The sequence below is a fragment of the Dipodomys ordii genome, unplaced genomic scaffold, assembly GCF_000151885.1.
Source record: "Dipodomys ordii isolate 6190 unplaced genomic scaffold, Dord_2.0 Scaffold55, whole genome shotgun sequence".
Classification (NCBI taxonomy): domain Eukaryota; kingdom Metazoa; phylum Chordata; class Mammalia; order Rodentia; family Heteromyidae; genus Dipodomys; species Dipodomys ordii.
In genome coordinates, this window is record NW_012267271.1 from 4,820,746 (window position 1) to 4,838,142 (window position 17,397).

Below are 17,397 nucleotides of genomic sequence, written 5' to 3' on the forward strand. Positions count from 1 at the left end.
AAAAAAAAAAAAAGGGTGAGGCTGGTGGCTCATACCTGTAATCCTAGTTACTCAGGTTGAAATCTGAGAAACACTGTTTAAAGCCACCCTAGACAGGAAAATCTGTGAGATTCTTTTCACCAACTAAGCACCAAAAAAGCTAGAAGTGGAGCTGTGTTAGAGTGTTAGCCTTGAGTACAAAAGCTCAGAGACAGCACCCAGGCCCTGAGTTCAAGCCCCAGGACTGGCGTACACATAAAAAAAAAGTATGTATGGGGATAGTGGTATATGTCTTAACGTGATTGTAAAGAAAAATTAGACTGGGGCCAGTGGCTCACACCTAATAATCCTAGCTCCTCAGGAGACTAAGCTCTGAGAATTGAGGTTTAAAGCCAGACCAACCAGGAATGTTTGTGAGACCTCTAATTTATCACCAAAAAGCCAAAAGTGTAGCTAGCTAAAGCTCAAATGATACAATGTTAGCTCAGGGACAGTGCCCAAACTTTGAGTTCCAGCCTCAGTACTGGTACCAAAAAAAAAAGCAGCAGCAGCAGTCAGGTGGCTCATACGTGTAATCCTAGCTACTCAAGAGGCTGAGATCTGAGGATCGTGGTTCAAAGCCAGCTGAGGCAGGAAAGTCTGAGAAACTTGTACCTCCAATTAACTACCAGAGAACTGGAAGTGCAGCTGTGACTCAAAGTGGTCGAGTGCTATCTTTGAGAAAAAACTCCAGGACAGTGTCCAGGCCCTAACCCAATGACCGGCCAGGCCCAAGCCCTATAATTGACAAAAAAAAAAAAAAAGAGAGGAAATATTTTTTAGTGATACCTACAATCAAAGATAGGATGTGTGGTGAAGCCCTGGAATGAAGAATGGGACTATCACCAAGCAACAAGACAGTTGGTCTGGAAACACATGCCAGGGGACTACCCTCCCTACTGGTTCCTTTTTTTTGGGGGGGGGGGGTCCGGTCGTGGGGCCTGAACTCTGGTCCTGGGTACTGTCCCTCAGCTCCTCAGCTCAAGGCTAGTGCTCTACCACTTGAGCCACAGCACCACTTCCAGCTTTTTTCTTTTTTCTTATGTGGTGCTGAGGAATCAAACCCAGGGCCTCAGGCATGCAAGGCATGTGCTCTACCACTGAGCCACCTTCCCAGCCCCCCTACTGGTTCCTTTGTTCTTACTCTGTAGGCCAGTTTTTCTGTGCACACTGAGCAGGGTGGCCATCCTTAGCTGTGTCACACAGTCTCCGTCAGGTGACCTGGTATGGTGAGACAGGTATTTCACTGTTGTGATTCCTACTTCCTAGAGAGAAAGTATACCCCAACAAAGGTCAAGTATCTCCCCATCTAGAAGGCTCCATATAGTTCTGCTCCTGAAGGCCCACCATCACAGGGTGAGGTTAAAGAAGGCTCAGGGATAGCTGAAGGGGCAGGAAAGGGATTAAGACGCTGCTCAATTCATAACTAGGCACATACCTGTCATCATAGCTGAGATTGGGAGGATCAAGGTGCCAGGCCAGAAAGGTCAACAAGGCTCTATCTCTATGGAGGGAAGCTGGGTAAGTGCCACAAGATCTATAATCCTAGTAATGATGGGAAGCCTAAAAGCCCAGTACCATAGGGGGCAGGAAGGAGGCTAAGGGAATTGAGTAACTTGATACACAACTGCAATTCCAGCACATGGGAGGCTTAGGAAGAAGGATCACAAGTTGCAGGCCAACCTGAGCCTACAGATTGAGACCCTGTCTGAAGCAAAAGAAAAGTAAAACTAAAGGCTCAGGTATGTGCCATGGCAAAGCTGAGAGATTGTACCTATAATACCCATAGTCCATAGTCACCTGATAGTTCCTAAAGTTATGATATATGAACAGTAAACCTGTGCCTATAAAAACACAAGTTGTAGGGTTTAGGAAGGTGGCTCAGTGGTAGAGTGTTTGCCTTGCACGCATGAAGCCCTGGGTTCGATTCCTCAGCACCACATAAGCAGAAAAAGCCGGAAGTGGCGCTGTGGCTCCAGTGGTCAAGCGTTATCCTTGAGCTGAATAACTGAGGGACAGCGCCCCGGCCCAGAGTTCAGGCCCCATGATCAGCAAAAAAAACCCAAAAAACAAAAAACACAAGTTGTAAATGAGGGAACAGTAGGAGAGAAATAAAAACACACAAGTGGTATTCTATATTTCTAAGGTTGAGAGGGATACTGTACCTTCAAAAAAGATTCAGTAGAGTAAAAAGAATTGTTCACTAAAGCCTCATTGAGCTATTGTCTTATATCAAGACATGCTTTAGAAAAACATTGAATTTTCTTTCTTTTTTTCTTCAAGACCCAAATCATGGGTCTTGAACTCTGGGCCTGGGTGCTGTCCCTAAGCTCTTCAGCTCAAGGATAGCACTCTACCACTTGAGCCACAATGCCACTTTCAATTTTCTGGTGGTTAATTGGAAATAAGAGTCTCATGGACTTTTTTGCATGGGCTGGCTTTGAACCGTGATCCTCAGATCCCAGCCTCCTGAGTAGCTATGATTACAGGCTTGAGCCACCACTGCCCAGCCTTACTTTTCTTTTCTTATTTTCTTGTTGTTTTTTGATCAGTTGTGGGGCCTGAAATTGGCCTGGGTGCTATCCCCAGCTCTTCAGCTCAAGGTGAGCACTCTACCACTTGCCACAGTGCCACTTCCAATTTTCTGATGGTTAACTGGAGATAAGAGTCTCATGGACTTTCCTGCTTGGGCTGACTTTGAACCGTGATCCTTAGATGTCAGCCTCCTAAGTAGCTATGAATACAGATATGAGCCACCAGTGCCTGGCTTATTTTTATTTTTATGCCAGGATGTTGGACTCAGGGCCTGGTCATTGTCCCTGAGCTGCTTTTTTTTCTTCTTCTTCTTTTGTTTTTGTCAGTAGTGGGACTTGAACTTAGAACCTGGGCACTGTCCCTGAGCCTCTTGTACTCAACACTTGAATCACTTCTGGCTGTTTTTTTGGTCCATCATGGGGCTTGAACTCTGGGCCTAGGCGCTATCCCTCAGCTCTTCAGCTCAAGGCTAGCACTGTACCCCTTGAGCACAGTACCACTTCTGACTTTTTCTGCTTATGTGATGCTGAGGAATCGAACCCAGAACCTCATGCATGCAAGGCAAGCACTTTACCACTGAGCCAACTCCCAGCCCTTACCCTGAAATGTTTTGATAGATGTAAAAGCTGAAGGCTGTTTATGCTTTGTAAACCTGTCAGTGGATTTCCATTCTCCCTGCTGTCTTTTCCCCAGGTGTGTGGGAATGCCCTCATGAAGCAATACCAGGTCCAGTTCTGGAAGATGATACTTCTCATTAAGGAGGACTACTTCCCCAGGTATCAGGCTTATTGAGCAGATCTCAGGGATTTAGTAGGTAAAATTAGGAAGCAGATATGAGGCACTCTCAACTGCTATTGCATGCTGTTTCTAGCTCAGATTGAAAATGTCTATGTGGGCTAGAGGCCTAGCTCAGCCATAATGTTGCCTAGCATGTATAAAGCCAGGTCCATCCCCAGCACTGCAAAAGAAAAGAAAAAAAATAAAGCCTATGTAAAGGATGACCTCTTCCAACTCTTATGCTTATCTGTGAATTTTGAGTAAATACTTTTGAACTAATGAGAATCTTTTAAATATTGTTGACTATATAAAAACATAAATCAGGAAGATACTGGATTAAGATGGCATTGGGCTGGGGTTGTTAGAACACTTACTTAGCTTCTGATACTAGGTGTTTGTGCCTAGCAACAAAACAAAATCTGGCAGGTTTTTTGTTTGTTTGTTTGGTTTTGTCAGTTGTAGGACTTAACTCTGGGCCTGGGCACTGTCCCTGAGCTCTTCAGCTCAAGGCTAGCACTCTACCACTTGAGCTATAGTGCCACTTCCAGTTTTCTGATGGTTAATTGGAGATGAGTCTCATGGAGCCAGCTGGGCACTGGTGGCTCACTCCTATAATCCTGGTTACTCAGGAGGCTGAGATCTGAGGATTGGGGTTCAAAGCCAGCCTTGGCAGGAAAGTCCATGATACATACTCTTATCTCCCATTAACGACCAGAAAACTGGAAGTGGCACTGTGGCTCAAGTTGTAGAGTGCTAGCCTTGAGCTGAAGAACTGAGGGAAGCACCCAGGCCTAAAGTTCAAGCCCCACAACTGATGGAAAAAAAAAAAAAAAAAGAGTCTAAACAGACTTGCTTGCTCAGGCTGCCTTTGAACTGTGATCCTCAGATCTCAATCTCCTGAGTAGCTAGGATTACAGGCTTGAGCCCCTGGTGCCCAGCCAGTTTTTTGAGTTTTTTAACTATTCTTTTCCAAACCCCCAAGTAATCTTGGATGGTGATTACCTGTACTCATGAATTAAACCAAAGAATCAAGACTCATAAAATGAGATGGACAAACTTATTTATCCACCAGTTTGACTCTGGTGTAGAACCACCTTGAAGTCGCCTTCTCTTTGTTCTCAACTCATAGGCATTTCAAGTAGGGGACAGTCTTCATAAAACCCATCCCACCTGCTCAGAAAGACTTCAGAAAGTAGTAATGCTCTCCTCTCCTTTGTCGCTGTTTGAATAAGCACTAGCACCCTTAGACTAGAAGACATGACTGTGAGATCAACACCTCTCCAAAAGATAGATTTGTGTCACAAGTGAGATTCATGTGTCTTCTTTCTCTCCTTATAGAATTGAAGCTATCACAAGTTCAGGACAAATGGGTTCTTTTATACGTCTGAAGCAGTTCTTGGAGGTAAGATGTCCTTATCTTCGTAAGTCCCAAACTATTGTCCTGGAATAACTTGTGTTTTTATAAGTCTGGAGAGAATCAGTGATCTCTGAGAGAGAAAGAGAGAGAGAGAGAGTTTGGGACCCCAGCTTTGAATTTAGGGCCTCATGCTTTCCTTTGAACTTTTTGCACAGGGTTGGTGCTATTCCACTTGAGCCACACTTCCACTTTAGCTTGTTTGCCGGTTATTTGGAGATGAGAGTCTCATGGACTTTCTTCCCTAGGCTGGCTTTGAACCAGAATCTTTAGGTCTCAGCTTCTTGAATAACTAGGATTACAAGCATGATCCACCAATTCCTTACTTCTTCTCTTTGGTTTTTTGTTTTTGTTTTTTGGTCCAGTCCTGAGGTTTGAACTCAGGGTTTGTGCACTATCAGAGACTTTTTTGCTCAAGTCTAGCACTCTCCCATTTGAACCACAGCTCTACTTCCAACTTTTTGTTTGGATTGGTCTGGTCTGGTCATTTATTAGAGATAAGAATCTCAAAGAGGGGGCTGGGAAGGTGGCTCAGTGGTAGAGCGCTTGCCTTGCATGCTTGAGGCCCTGGGTTCGATTCCCCAGCACCATACAAGCAAAAAGAAAAAAGCCGGAAGTGGCGCTATGGCTCAAGTGGTAGAGCACTAGCCTTGAGCTGAAGAGCTGAGGGATAGCGCCCAAGCCCAGAGTTCAGGCCCCACAATTGGACCCAAAAAACAAAACAAAAACAAAAAAGATCTCAAAGAGGACTGGGAAGTGGCTCAGTGGTAGAGTGCTTGCCTTGCATGCATGAGGCCCTGAGTTCAATTCTTCAGCACCACATAAGCAGAAAAAGCTGGAAGTGGCGCTGTGGCTCAAGTGGTAGAGGGCTAACCTCGAGCCTTCTGAAGAGCTGAGGGACAGTGCCCAGGCCCAGAGTTCAGGCCCACAACTGACCAAAAAAAAAAAAAGAATCTCAAAGAAGCCAGGCACAGTTTATATCCAGTCAAAAACAGGGAAGGGGCCAGGTACCCAGTGGCTCACACCTATGGCTCATACCTGTAATCCTAGTAATCCTAGTGACTCAGGAGGCTGAAAAGTCACCTTGAGATTTTTTTTTTTTTTTTGTCGGTCGTGGGGCTTGAACTCTGGGCCTGGGCGCTGTCCCAAGGTGAGCACTCTACCACTTGAGCCACAGCGCCACTTCCGGCTTTTTTCTTTTTGCTTATGTGGTGCTGAGGAATCAAACCCAGAGCCTCATGAGTGCAACGCAAGTGCTCTACCACTGAGCCACCTTCCCAGCCCATTTCCAGCCTTTTTTTTTTTCTGCTTATGTGGTGCTGATGAATCCAACCCAGGGCCTCAAGTATGCAAGGCAAGGGCTTTACTATTGAGCTACCTTCCCAGCCCCGTGGAAAGAATCTTGTAAATGATTTGGGAGCCTATGCTTGGATTGCAATATTTAAAAGCAGAATTTGGTTAGCTTGTCTTCTTTCTTCCTTGTGGCATGTGCTTGGGCTAAATGATGTCCACTTAGGGTGTGTGTCTGCATGGTGGCTGTAAATGATAACTGGGAGTTTAAGTCTCTGAATGAAATGAGATCAATCCGTAACCAAGCTTCTCTCTTCCCAGACTCACCCTCACGGCTTGAATCATGGCTGGCGCTGGCTGGCTCAGATCTTAAACATGGAGCCCCTGGCAGATGTGACAGCCACCCTTCTTTTTGACTTCCTGGAGGTACGTCATTCAGTGAAGCGCAGGCCAGTGGCTGAGGTAGCCTCGGGGTACTGAGTCACATGAGTGAGAAAACAATATGGTAATGGAACTTGGTGTTGAAAAATATTAGGCCAGTGTCACAAATTGTTACTCAGGAACTGAAGGCATGGTTCAAGAAGTGGAAGAGAGCCGGGCGCTGGTGGCTCACGCCTGTAATCCTAGCTACTCAGGAGGCTGAGATCTGAGGATCGAGGTTCAAAGCCAGCCCGAGCAGGAAAGTCCGTGAAACTCTTATCTCCAATAAACCACCAGAAAACTGGAAGTGGCTCTGTAGCTCAAGTGGTTGAGCGCTTACCTTGAGCTGAAGAGCTCAGGGACAGTGCCCAGGCCTAGAGTTCAAATCCCACGACCGACCAAAAAAAAAAAAATGTTAGTAATGGTAAGTGATAGCCTATAGAATCCCTGAAACTGAAGCTGACACGTATGTGGAAAGAATCTTTTTTTTGGGGGTGGGGGGTGCGGTCGTGGGCCTGAACTCTGGGCCTGGATGCTGTCCCTCAGCTCTTCAGCTCAAGGCTAGCACTCTACCACTTGAGCCACAGCGCCACTTCTGGCTTTTTTCTTTTTGCTTGTGTGGTGTTGAGGAATCGAACCCAGGGCCTCATGCATGCAAGGCAAGCGCTCTACCACTGAGCCACCTTCCCAGCCCTTTTTTATTTTATGAAGCCTTGCTTTTTCCTGGAATTCCTCCTTGCCGCTGCTCCCCAACCTCTGCCCCCCACTGCCTTTTTTTGGGGGGGGTTACCCAGGCCTCATGCATGCAAAGCAAGTACTCTACTACTGAGCCACCTTCCCAGCCCCTCCTTGCCCTTTAGACTTAGGGTTTCCATTTCATCTTCCTGCATATCATTCTCTATACTGCCCGTGAAGCAGCTGTCTGAAAAGATGAAAAAGTGTGTGGGTCTAAAGCCTGGTGGCCAACTTTGTGACTGCTGTTTATAGAAATGACAGTTTCATAATGGTGATCATAGAATATACTCTCCTGTATTATTGAAACTGAGAGAATCAATAAAACTATGAAACCAGAAAAAATGTGTCTACTGAATTTCTCACCAACACTAGTTTTTGTTGGGGCTTAAATTCAGTGCCAGAGCACTGTTCCTGAGCTCTTTTGCTCAAGGCTTGCACTCTACCACTTTGAGCCACAGCACCACTTCCAGCTTTCTAGTAGTTAATTGGAGGTTAGAGTCTCTCAGACTTTCCTGCAGGGAATGGCTTTGAATTGTGATCCTCAGATCTCAGCTTCCTGAGTGGCTAGGATTACAGGCGTGAGCCACCAGTACCCCACTTACTTTTTTTTTTTTTTAATTTAAATCTTGGTTTAGATACAATCCTTTTGTTCCAAATCTGAAGACCAATCCTCTAGTAAGTGTGGCTACTTTTCTTCATGAGAACAGACTGCACTTACAGTTGGACTCTCTCTTTCATAATACTAAGCAACTGGAAGAGGTTAATTTTAACAAACTCTAGAACTTTGTCATAGATCTACCATTTAGCCCACTCACTTTTCAGCTTCTGTTTTGTTGTTGTTGTTGTTTTACTGGTCGTGGGGCTTGAACTCTGGGCCTGGGCGCTGTCCCTTAGCTCTTCAGCTCAAGGCTAGCACTCTACTACTTGAGCCACAGTGCCACTTCCAGCTTTTTCTGCTTATGTGATGCTAAGAAATCGAACCCAGGGATTCATGCATGCAAGGTAAGCACTCTACTACTGAGCCACCTTCCCAGCCCATTTTCAGCTTCTAAGAGCCCAGTTAGGGGGCAGTGGCTCATGCCTGTAATTCTAGCTACTTGGAGGCTGAGATGTAAGGACCACAATACAAAGCAAACACGTGAGAGAAAGTCTGAGATTCTTATCTCTTGCTAATCACCAAAAAGCCAGAAATGGAGGTGTGGCTCAAGTGGTAGAGCACTATCTTTGAGCAAAAAAAGCTCAGGGATAGCACCCAGACCCTCAGTTTAAACCCTAGGACTTGGCATAAGAGAAAGAAAAAAAGCCCAATTGGGAATATGGTACCTGTGACAGGTAAGGATAAGCTGTGGGATAGACATCATAACAGCAGCTCATTTATTCTAATCTTACATCGATCCAGCAGATATATCTATGGGCTTTTTCCTTTTTTTATTTTGCTGTTCCCCAGGACTTGAATTTGCTGTTCTTTCTTTTTTTCTACCTGATAATGTGTTAGAAACAATTCTGTTAGAAACTCATTTTTCATCTCTCCCTGACCAGAAATGTTTGCAGCGCAAGGAGATTCCTGTCCCCAAGGGCTTTCTGACTTCCTCCTTCTGGCGCTCCTGACGTCATTTGTCACCTATCGTCACCATTAGGTTGCAGAGAGGCAATAATAAAGCAACTGAAGACAGCTGTATTTGGAAGAAGTCATGTCAGGTTTAGAATTTTATTTAGTGTGTTTTTATATCTGTACTATGTAACTAGGAGAAGAGGTTTGCATGGGTCACGAAATCTTGGCTGTATCTTAGCAGATTCATTAACTGCTGAAGGTGTCCACATGATTGAGTAAATAGAACTGGACTTTCTTATTTTTGCAGATGTTCTCCGGAGAGGTTCTAGCTGTTGACGAACTTTGTGTCTATTATCTTTTCCTTGGTGTTTCAGAAAGTTGATGATACCTTAGCCATTTCTCTATGAGCTGGACTAAGCCTACCATTTTCACCCCTCTCCCTTCACCTCACTCCTGCTCAGATGAATTCCCAAAACAAGAAAGACCTATAAGATTCCCTTTAAAGTATCTTGTAAAGCTAGGGGCCACTGGCTCATGCCTGTAATCCTAGCTACTCAGGAAGCTGATCTGAGCATAGAAGTTTGAAGCTAACCTGGGCAGAAAAGTCTATGAGACTCTTATTTCCAATTAACTGCCAGTGAGCTGGAAATGGCACTGTTGCTCCAAGTGGTAGACTAGCCTTGAGCGAAAGAAGCTCGGGGACAGCACCCAGGCCATGAGTTGAAGCCCCAGTACTTGCCAAAAAAAAAAAATCATGTAATGAAGGCCAGACATGAGTAGCTGACACCTGTAATCCTAGCTACCAGGAGTCTGAGATCTAAGGATCCCAGTTTAAATCCAACTGGGCAGGAAAGTCCAGGGGACTTTTATCTCCCAATTAACCCTAAAAAGCCAGAAGTGGAACTATTGGCTCAAGTGGTAGAGCACTAGCCTTAAGCAAAAAGGCTAAGAGACAGTGCCCAGGCTCTGAGTTAAAATCCCAGTATTGGCACAAGAAATAAAGTAAAATTAAGTTAAATAAATTTTAAAAATATAATGGTTGAGACCAGTCATGCTTATGAATTAATTCTAAGTGCATGGACTGAGTCCCCAATATAGCAGAGTAGCAGGGAGCCTGTGTTAGGTCTGGCAACATTGAACTATGGAGGAGTCTTTGTCCTCTGAATCTGGAATTCTGTCCCTGAAAAGATATTGATGTGTGCATTGGAGTAGGTGCTGGTGGTGGTACATATTTGTCATCCCAGAATTCAGGAAGCTGAGACAGAAGGCTCAGATATTGAAGGCCAGCCTTGGTTACATTCCAGGCCAATTTCAAAAACATAGCAAGGCCCTGTCTTAAACCCAGTAATACCAAGAAACTCAAGGTGGCTGTGCTGTGTCCTGCAGCGTTATTCATGAGCTGAGCGTGCACAGTGAGAATGCACAGAGATGCACAGGAAGAATTGAAAAGTGGTTTGTTTATACTTTCTTACATGTTCTCAGTAATGAATGATGATGAATTTGGCTAATGCCACTGCAGAACTCCAAAGCTTGTCTGTTCAGATAAAAATTGAGATTTGTGGGCTGGGAAGGTGGCTCAGTGGTAGAGTGCTTGCCTTGCATGCATGAGGCACTGGGTTTGATTCCTCAGCGCCACATAAGCAGAAAAAGCCGGAAGTGGTGCTTGGCTCAAGTGCTAGAGCGCTAGCCTTGAGCTGAAGAGCTGAGGGACAGCGCCCAGGCCCAGAGTTCAGGCCCCGCGACTGACAAAAATAAATAAATAAATTGAGATTTGTTCTATGGGAAGACTGATTCTCCTTTATACTGCAGAGGCAATGGTCCGAGCTCTGTTCCTGTATACTAAATGCTTTGAAGCTGGCGGCGGGCGGTGGGGAAATGGGGGTTCACTGGTATGAGTGGCCTGAAACAATCCATTCTGTGAATTGTTGAGTATCATGTCAAAAATAAAGTAATAAAGCTTCATTGAAAAAAAAATAAAGCTCGCGGATGTGTAGTTGATTCATTACAATCAGTTTCTTGTACCCTCATCTATATTAGTTGTTAGGGCTATGATAATAGACAAATCTTCCTTTTTGGATTTAGCCTTCACTTCTGTCATTCCTTTTTGTGATTACCAATAATTGACTTTTGTCTAACAACAGATGTAAGAGACTGGGGTTTAACTTGGTGATATAGATCCCTTGCCTAGCATGGTGATCCTGAGTTTGATTCCCAGTACCCTCACCCCTGCAACAAGGAAGTGAAAGGGATTAAAGTCTGCTGCTATAAATACAATGGAGTAGACAAGGGACTTGTCAGGAGACCTAGTTCCATTTGCTTTTCCATCTGTGTGGTCTGGGTGGGCCATTTACCCTCTCTGAGCCTCATTATTCCCACCTACAGCTTTCTTTTTTCTTTTTTTTTTTTCTTGGTCATTCGTGGGGCTTGATCTCTGGGTCTGGGCGCTGTCCCTCAGCTCTTTAGCTCAAGGCGAGCACTCTGCCACTTGAGCTACAGGGCCACTTCCCATTTTCTGGTGGTTTATTGGAGATAAAAGTTTCATGGACTTTCCTGCCCAAGCTGGTTTTGAACCCTGATCCTCATATCTCAGCCTCCTGAGTAGCTAGGATTACAGGCGTGAGCCACCAGCGCCAGACCTACCTACAGCTTTCAAATGGAGTGTGTAGTCATTCCTCAAGGCAGAGTTTACTCGCTGGGGTGTCTTGGTGCTCCAAAGCCCTATGAGGGAGCTCAGCAGGGCCTGCAATGAGTGCATCCTCAGGTCATCATTTTCCACATGTCATAGCAGGGGCAGAGTGGCAATCTGACTTCAGGACAAGAGGGGTCTTGAGTGGATGAGTTGGTAGATAAAGGTTTGTGCAGATTTCCAAAAGGCATCCCTTCCTTTTCCTTTCTGATTCTAGTACTCTACTGGAAAACTGACCTATTAATAGCTGAAAAATATGGTACCAGCAGGTGTACGGTGCCCACCAGAGTCACAGAACTCACCTTGTACAAAACCATTAAACTGGAATCCTGCCAGGTGCTGGTGGCTCACACCTACAATATTAGATAATCAGGAAGCTGAGATCTGAGGATCAAGGTTCAAAGCTAGCTCAGGCAGGAAAGTCTGTGAGACTCCAGTTAACCACCAGAAAACCTGAAGTAGCGCTGTGGCTCAAAGTACTAGAGTGCTAAGCTTGAGCAAAATGCTCAGTGACAGTGCCCAGGCCCTGAGTTCCAAGCCCCAGAACCAGCACAAAATATAAATAAAAATAAAAAGGTAATGTCAAGCATAGTGGTACATGGCTGTAATCTCAGTATTTAGAAGGCAGTATGAGATTAAAACCAATTTGGGCTATAGAGCAAATTCCAGTCCAGCCTTCACTATATAATGAGGTTTTTGTCTTGAAAAAGCTAAATAAAGAACAAGTAGGGTGATATGCATGGATAGTACCAGCTATTTTGGGAGGCTGAGAAGACAGGGTTGCTTGAGCTAGGAGTATGGGTTGATGTCTGGGCAACATAAGACCCCCATATATTTCTGGGGGGGTGGTTGTTTTCCCATCATGGGGCTTGAACTCTGGCCTAGGTGCTATAACTAACTGAGCTCTTTTCTTTTTGCTCAAGGCTAGTTAGTGCCCTACCTCTTTGAGCCACAGCTCTACTTCCAGTTTTCTGCTGGTTTATTGGAGATAAGAGTCTCATGGACTTTCCTGCCCAGGCTAACTTTGAACTTCGATCCTCAGATCTCATCCTCCTGAGTAGTTAGGATTACAGGCTTGAGCCACCAGGGCCCAGCTGTTGCTGCTGGTTTTGTTTTGAGTCAGACTTACCCCCAAGCTGTCCTCAAACTTCCAATCTTTCTGCCTTACCCTTCTGAATGCTGGAATTGTAGGAGTGGGCTATCATACCTGCATTAGAGTCTATCATTTTCAATTTTTACCACTCCAGTATTTTAATAATCTTCCTCTAGATGTGGTGACCACTCTTGCATTTGTTTTTTGATGCTGATATTCCTGATGGATTCTCAAAGGTACACCAAGAAAGAAGAGCATTAGGCAGCTAGGTTTTTGATACCCACTGATAGTGTTGCCTCAGAGATCATGATCGCCAGCTGGTAGATGTAGCACTGTAGTGGCATCAGATTCCTGCCCAAAGAATGCTAAGGGCTGTATTTACTTCAACTCAAGTACTCACTTGTCCACTTGCTTCTCATCCAGCTTGACCTCATTTTTCAGGCAGAGTGCCCACATTCTTGTCATATCACTGTCCTCAAAAAATTCCAATAGGAGAGAACATCTGCACATCCATTGTATAGAAGAATGGGGTTGCTCTGGTCATTTCCCATTGGATGCTGGGAACTTTTCCCTCCTCAAGCTTCCTCCTGTGATCTAAGTAGCTTTACACATTTTTTTTAATCCCCAAAAAGCACTTTAAACCCCGAGCTTCCTACAGGTCCATATGACACGTCCCTTCGTTCTCCTCCGTCTAATAAATTTGCTGTGTACCTACAGAAAGCAAGTGAGAACTGTGTGCTTGCTATACGATACATTTATGAAAGTGTTGAATGTAAACTGAGGGAAAATGAAGTCAAGGGTGACATTGTCCAAAAAAAGCAATGTACTCATTACCTGACTTATGAAATGGTAATCATAGTGCCCACTTTAATAAGAAAATGATATTTTTACAAATTGTACAAAAACTGCCGACTACAAAGGAGTCTATATCCTCCAGTATACAGCCAGTCTCCATTACTAAAAATCCCAGTTTAGCCAGGTAGGGATGGCTCATGCTTGTAACCCTAGCAACTCAGGAGACTGAAATCTGAAGGTTGTAGTTTAAAGCCAACCTGGGCAGGAAAATCCATGGGAGAGTCTTATGGTAGAGCACCAATCTTGAGCTAAAAAGCTCAAGGACAACACCCAGGCCCTGAATCCAAGCCCCACAACTGACAAAAACAAGAACAAAAAAGTTTATGGCAGATGCCAGTGGCTCATGTGTGTAATTCTAGCTACTCATAAGGCTGAGATCTGAAGATTGCAGTTCAAAACCATCTTGGGCTTAAACTCAGGACCTGGGTACATCCCTGAGCTTTTTTGTTCAAGACTAGCACTCTACCACTTGAGCCACAGCTTCAGTTCTAGATTTTCTGGTGATTAATTATAGGTAAGAATCTCATGGACTTTCTTCCCTGGGCTGACTTTGAACTCTAATCCTCAGATCTCAGACTCCTGAGTAGCTAGGATTATAGGCATGAGCCACCAGTGCTGGTTTACATTGTTTGTGAGGCCTGAACTCGGCTTGGGCACTGTCCCTCAACTCTTCAGCTCAAGGCTAGCACTGTACCACTTAAGCCACTGCACCACTTCCGGCTTTTTCTGCTTATGTGTTGCTGAAGAATTGAACCCAGAGCCTCATGCGTGCAAGGCAAGCACTCTACCACTGAGCCACCTTTCCAGCCCCCTTAATTATTGTTTTTAGACAAGGACTTTATAGCCTAGGCTGTCCTCAAAGAAGTAATATCTTCCTTGTTCAGCCTCAGGCATGTACTGCTTTGGTTTGTGCCAGTACTAGGACTACTTAATCTTAGGGCCTGGGCATTGTACCATACCTTTTTTGCTCAAGGGTAGTACTCTACCACTTTAGCCACAGCTCCATTTCCAGCTTTTTGCTAGTTAATTGGAGATAAGAGTTTCACAAATTTTCCTGCTTTGTCTGGCTTGGGACGGATCAGTAGATTTCAGCCTCTTAAGTAGCTTGGATTGCAGATGTAAGCCACAGGCACTTGACTTGCTTTGCTATTTTGTAATTGAAATATCTTTAGAATAAAGTTCAGCTACTTTAAGTGTATATAGTTCTGTGCTATTAATTAATGGTATATTCATAGTGATCCCAACCATTTCAGAACTTTCTCATTCTAGATGTAAACTCTACCCATGAAGCAATGATGCTAACCTTCCCATATCTTCCCCCTCAACCTCTAATAACCTTCCTTCCAACCTCTAATAACCTTCCTTCCTTCCTTCTTTCTTTCTTCCTTTCTTTCTTTCCGTAGGTGGGCTGGATTCCAACTCAGTACCTGATGCTTTGATCATTGGCTGGCACACCTCCAACTTTTGATAACCACCATTGTTTCTATGGGTATGACCATTGTAGGGATCTTATATAAATAGGATCATATTTGGCCTGTGTCTGGCTTATTTGACATCTAGCCACTGTGTTTGGAAGGTATGTTTCCTGCCAGAGCTGAAATGGTAGAATGTCATCTGGGAAGAGGTACTGTCCACCTACCAGTATGACTTTTCTCTTTACAGGGTGACAAAATAGTGCAATGCTTTGCCTTTGAACTTAGCTGGGGATGTGGTTTAAGGATAGAAAGACTTTCCCAGGAAAAGTGGACAAGTAGCTGGAGCATGTGAAAACATCACTGCAACTACTTAATCATTGAGCAACTTAAAGAAGGGACTAAGAGCACCTAGATGCCTAAGCCTTGGGTGTATATCATGCCTTCAGAGGGCTGATAGAATTGGGAGAGCTTAGAATTTAGTCCTAACAGCTGTTCCTCAGGCCAGGAGAGACAGCACCCACAACACAGAGCTGACCGAGTTACAGAGCCACCATAAATGCCCTGTGCTTTCCTCCCCCTCCAATTTCTCTTACAAAACAAAGGTTATTATCTGCTTTACCCCTCCCCACACCTAGTAGAGGGAAAGGCATGTGCTAGAACAGGTGGGAGGGAGGGTGGCAGACAATAGAACACATGAAGAATGGCTTTTTAAATGTCTCAGTTTTAGTGCCAAATGCAGAATGGGGTGGGTGAGTGAGTGGGTGCTTGAGAGGGCTGGGATAGTGTTTCTTGGCCATTCTTCAGATCAGACAAGGATCAACAAATAAGATTTCAGTTTCTGCATGAAAACAGGGCTCCAGTTTGTTTTTGCATCAGGCAGAAGTAGTTAACCCTCCCTCCCCCCCCCAACATTTAACTAAGGGACCAGGGTGACAAAAGAAAAATTACTCTGGTGTGGGCCCCATTTCAGAATGACTTGGAAATTCTGGAGAGCCATGATGAGGTTAGCCATTTTTGTACCCAGAACTGGATATCTGATTACAATTTTTTGCTGCTACTAACCAAGAAAAGGCCACGGATGCTATCAGCTGTTCCCAGAAATTCACATCCCCTGGGAGCAATCACTCAGCCCTGTGTTCTGTGAAGATTCTTTCTCTGCAGGAAATGCTTCCCAGCTCCTACGTTTTTCCTCCAGTTTCTGTCAAGCTGCTTCTGGGGTGTGGCCACTTCTTTTTCTCTCCACTCCAACGGAAAAGGAAGGAATAGGGGAATCTTCCCTCACTATCATGGCCACAGCCAGGGCAGCTTAGAAGCCAGATTGCGGATCCCAGGGCCAGCAGAAGCAGCCAAACTGCAGAGAACCATTGAAAAGCTCGGGACTGGGCCTGGGCCCAAGTTTGGTGCAATGGCCAGTGCTTTTATGTTTACTTAAAGAGCAAGGCTGCTTGGTAACCAGGAGGCTGAGGCCTTCCTGAGCTGCAGAACAACAGTCGGCCTGACTGCACAGGAATGAGCTGGGTATAACTCCCAATGGCCGTGACCCAGTTGTCCTCAAAATGGGGGAAGGGAGAGGGGAAACATCTTAGCAGATAAGGCTTAAGGAACAGAAATTACAGGGAACTCATTTTTTCTCATGTCAGAGCCCTAGCATCCACCTGTCTGTAATCCTAGATACTCAGGAAGTTGAAATATGAGAATTGCAGTTCCAAGCCAGCCTGGGCAGGTAAGTCCATGAGACTCTTACCCGAATTAATCACTCCCAAAAAAGCTGGAGTTGAAAAGGTGTGGTTCAAGTGGTAGAGCATTAGCTAGGTGATGGTGCCCAGGCAGAGTTCAAGTCCCAGTACTGGCACCAAAAACAAAACAACCAAAAACCCAGCATCCACCTGTATCATAATACCTCCTTTTCTACTAGAAAGCAGTTATTTCTAATTGTTTGGGTTCAGATGCTAGCTTTTCTGATTGCTGCCTGCCTGACCTGGGATGCAAGGCCTAGCTTCTATGTCAGGATGCTCATTTAGAAAATGGGGAGATATTATCCAAATATTTAAAACAAAAAAAACTACTCGGAAACGGTAACCCATAAAATGTTTAGTGTGCCTGATACACAGAAAAGCACAATTAATTGTGGGAAAAGCAGCCTTAATGTCTTGTGTATAGATTAGGTCTGATGTTCCTCCTCTCCCCCACTGGGGTCTAAGGACAAAGCTTTAAGAAATGATTAATTCTACCAATCCTGAAATGACAGCCTTATGGCTTAAATTAGTTCCTCCCCTCCCTCCCCTTCTTGATCAGGATTTGACCTTTTTTCTCACCACTGCCTGGGACACAAAGCCTCAAACCACCCCGGTTTACTTGACCCCAACCCCCACCAACGCCAGGCTTCTCCTGGACAAGTAAGCAGGAAAAGCAGCCTTCGGTGATCTCACCCGGGCGACCGGGCGTTTTTTTCCGGCCGGCCCGAGCCTGCTGCATCCCCAAGCCAGACTGCAGCCCCCGCCGCGCCCCGCCCTTCGCCGCAGTCCTGGACGGGTTCCCGGGGGTGGAGGGTGCGGTGCGCATTCTCTGCAGGGCGGGCCGGGAGGGGCAGGATTGGAGCGCCCGGGC

At 45.1% G+C, this 17,397-nt stretch overlaps 1 protein-coding gene across 1 annotated transcript in view; it reads left to right on the plus strand.

Moving 5' to 3' along the window:
• Window positions 1–9,333, plus strand: part of Gle1 (GLE1 RNA export mediator) — a 41,990-nt gene extending 32,657 nt beyond the window's left edge. Inside the window, exons 15-17 of the mRNA XM_013021244.1 lie at window positions 3,186–3,329; window positions 4,669–4,732; window positions 8,729–9,333. Of these exons, the coding sequence (XP_012876698.1) occupies window positions 3,186–3,329; window positions 4,669–4,732; window positions 8,729–8,797 (277 nt within the window). The 3' untranslated portion in view covers window positions 8,798–9,333. The remainder of the gene's footprint in view (window positions 1–3,185; window positions 3,330–4,668; window positions 4,733–8,728) is intronic.
• The last annotated feature ends 8,064 nt before the right edge of the window (window positions 9,334–17,397 follow it).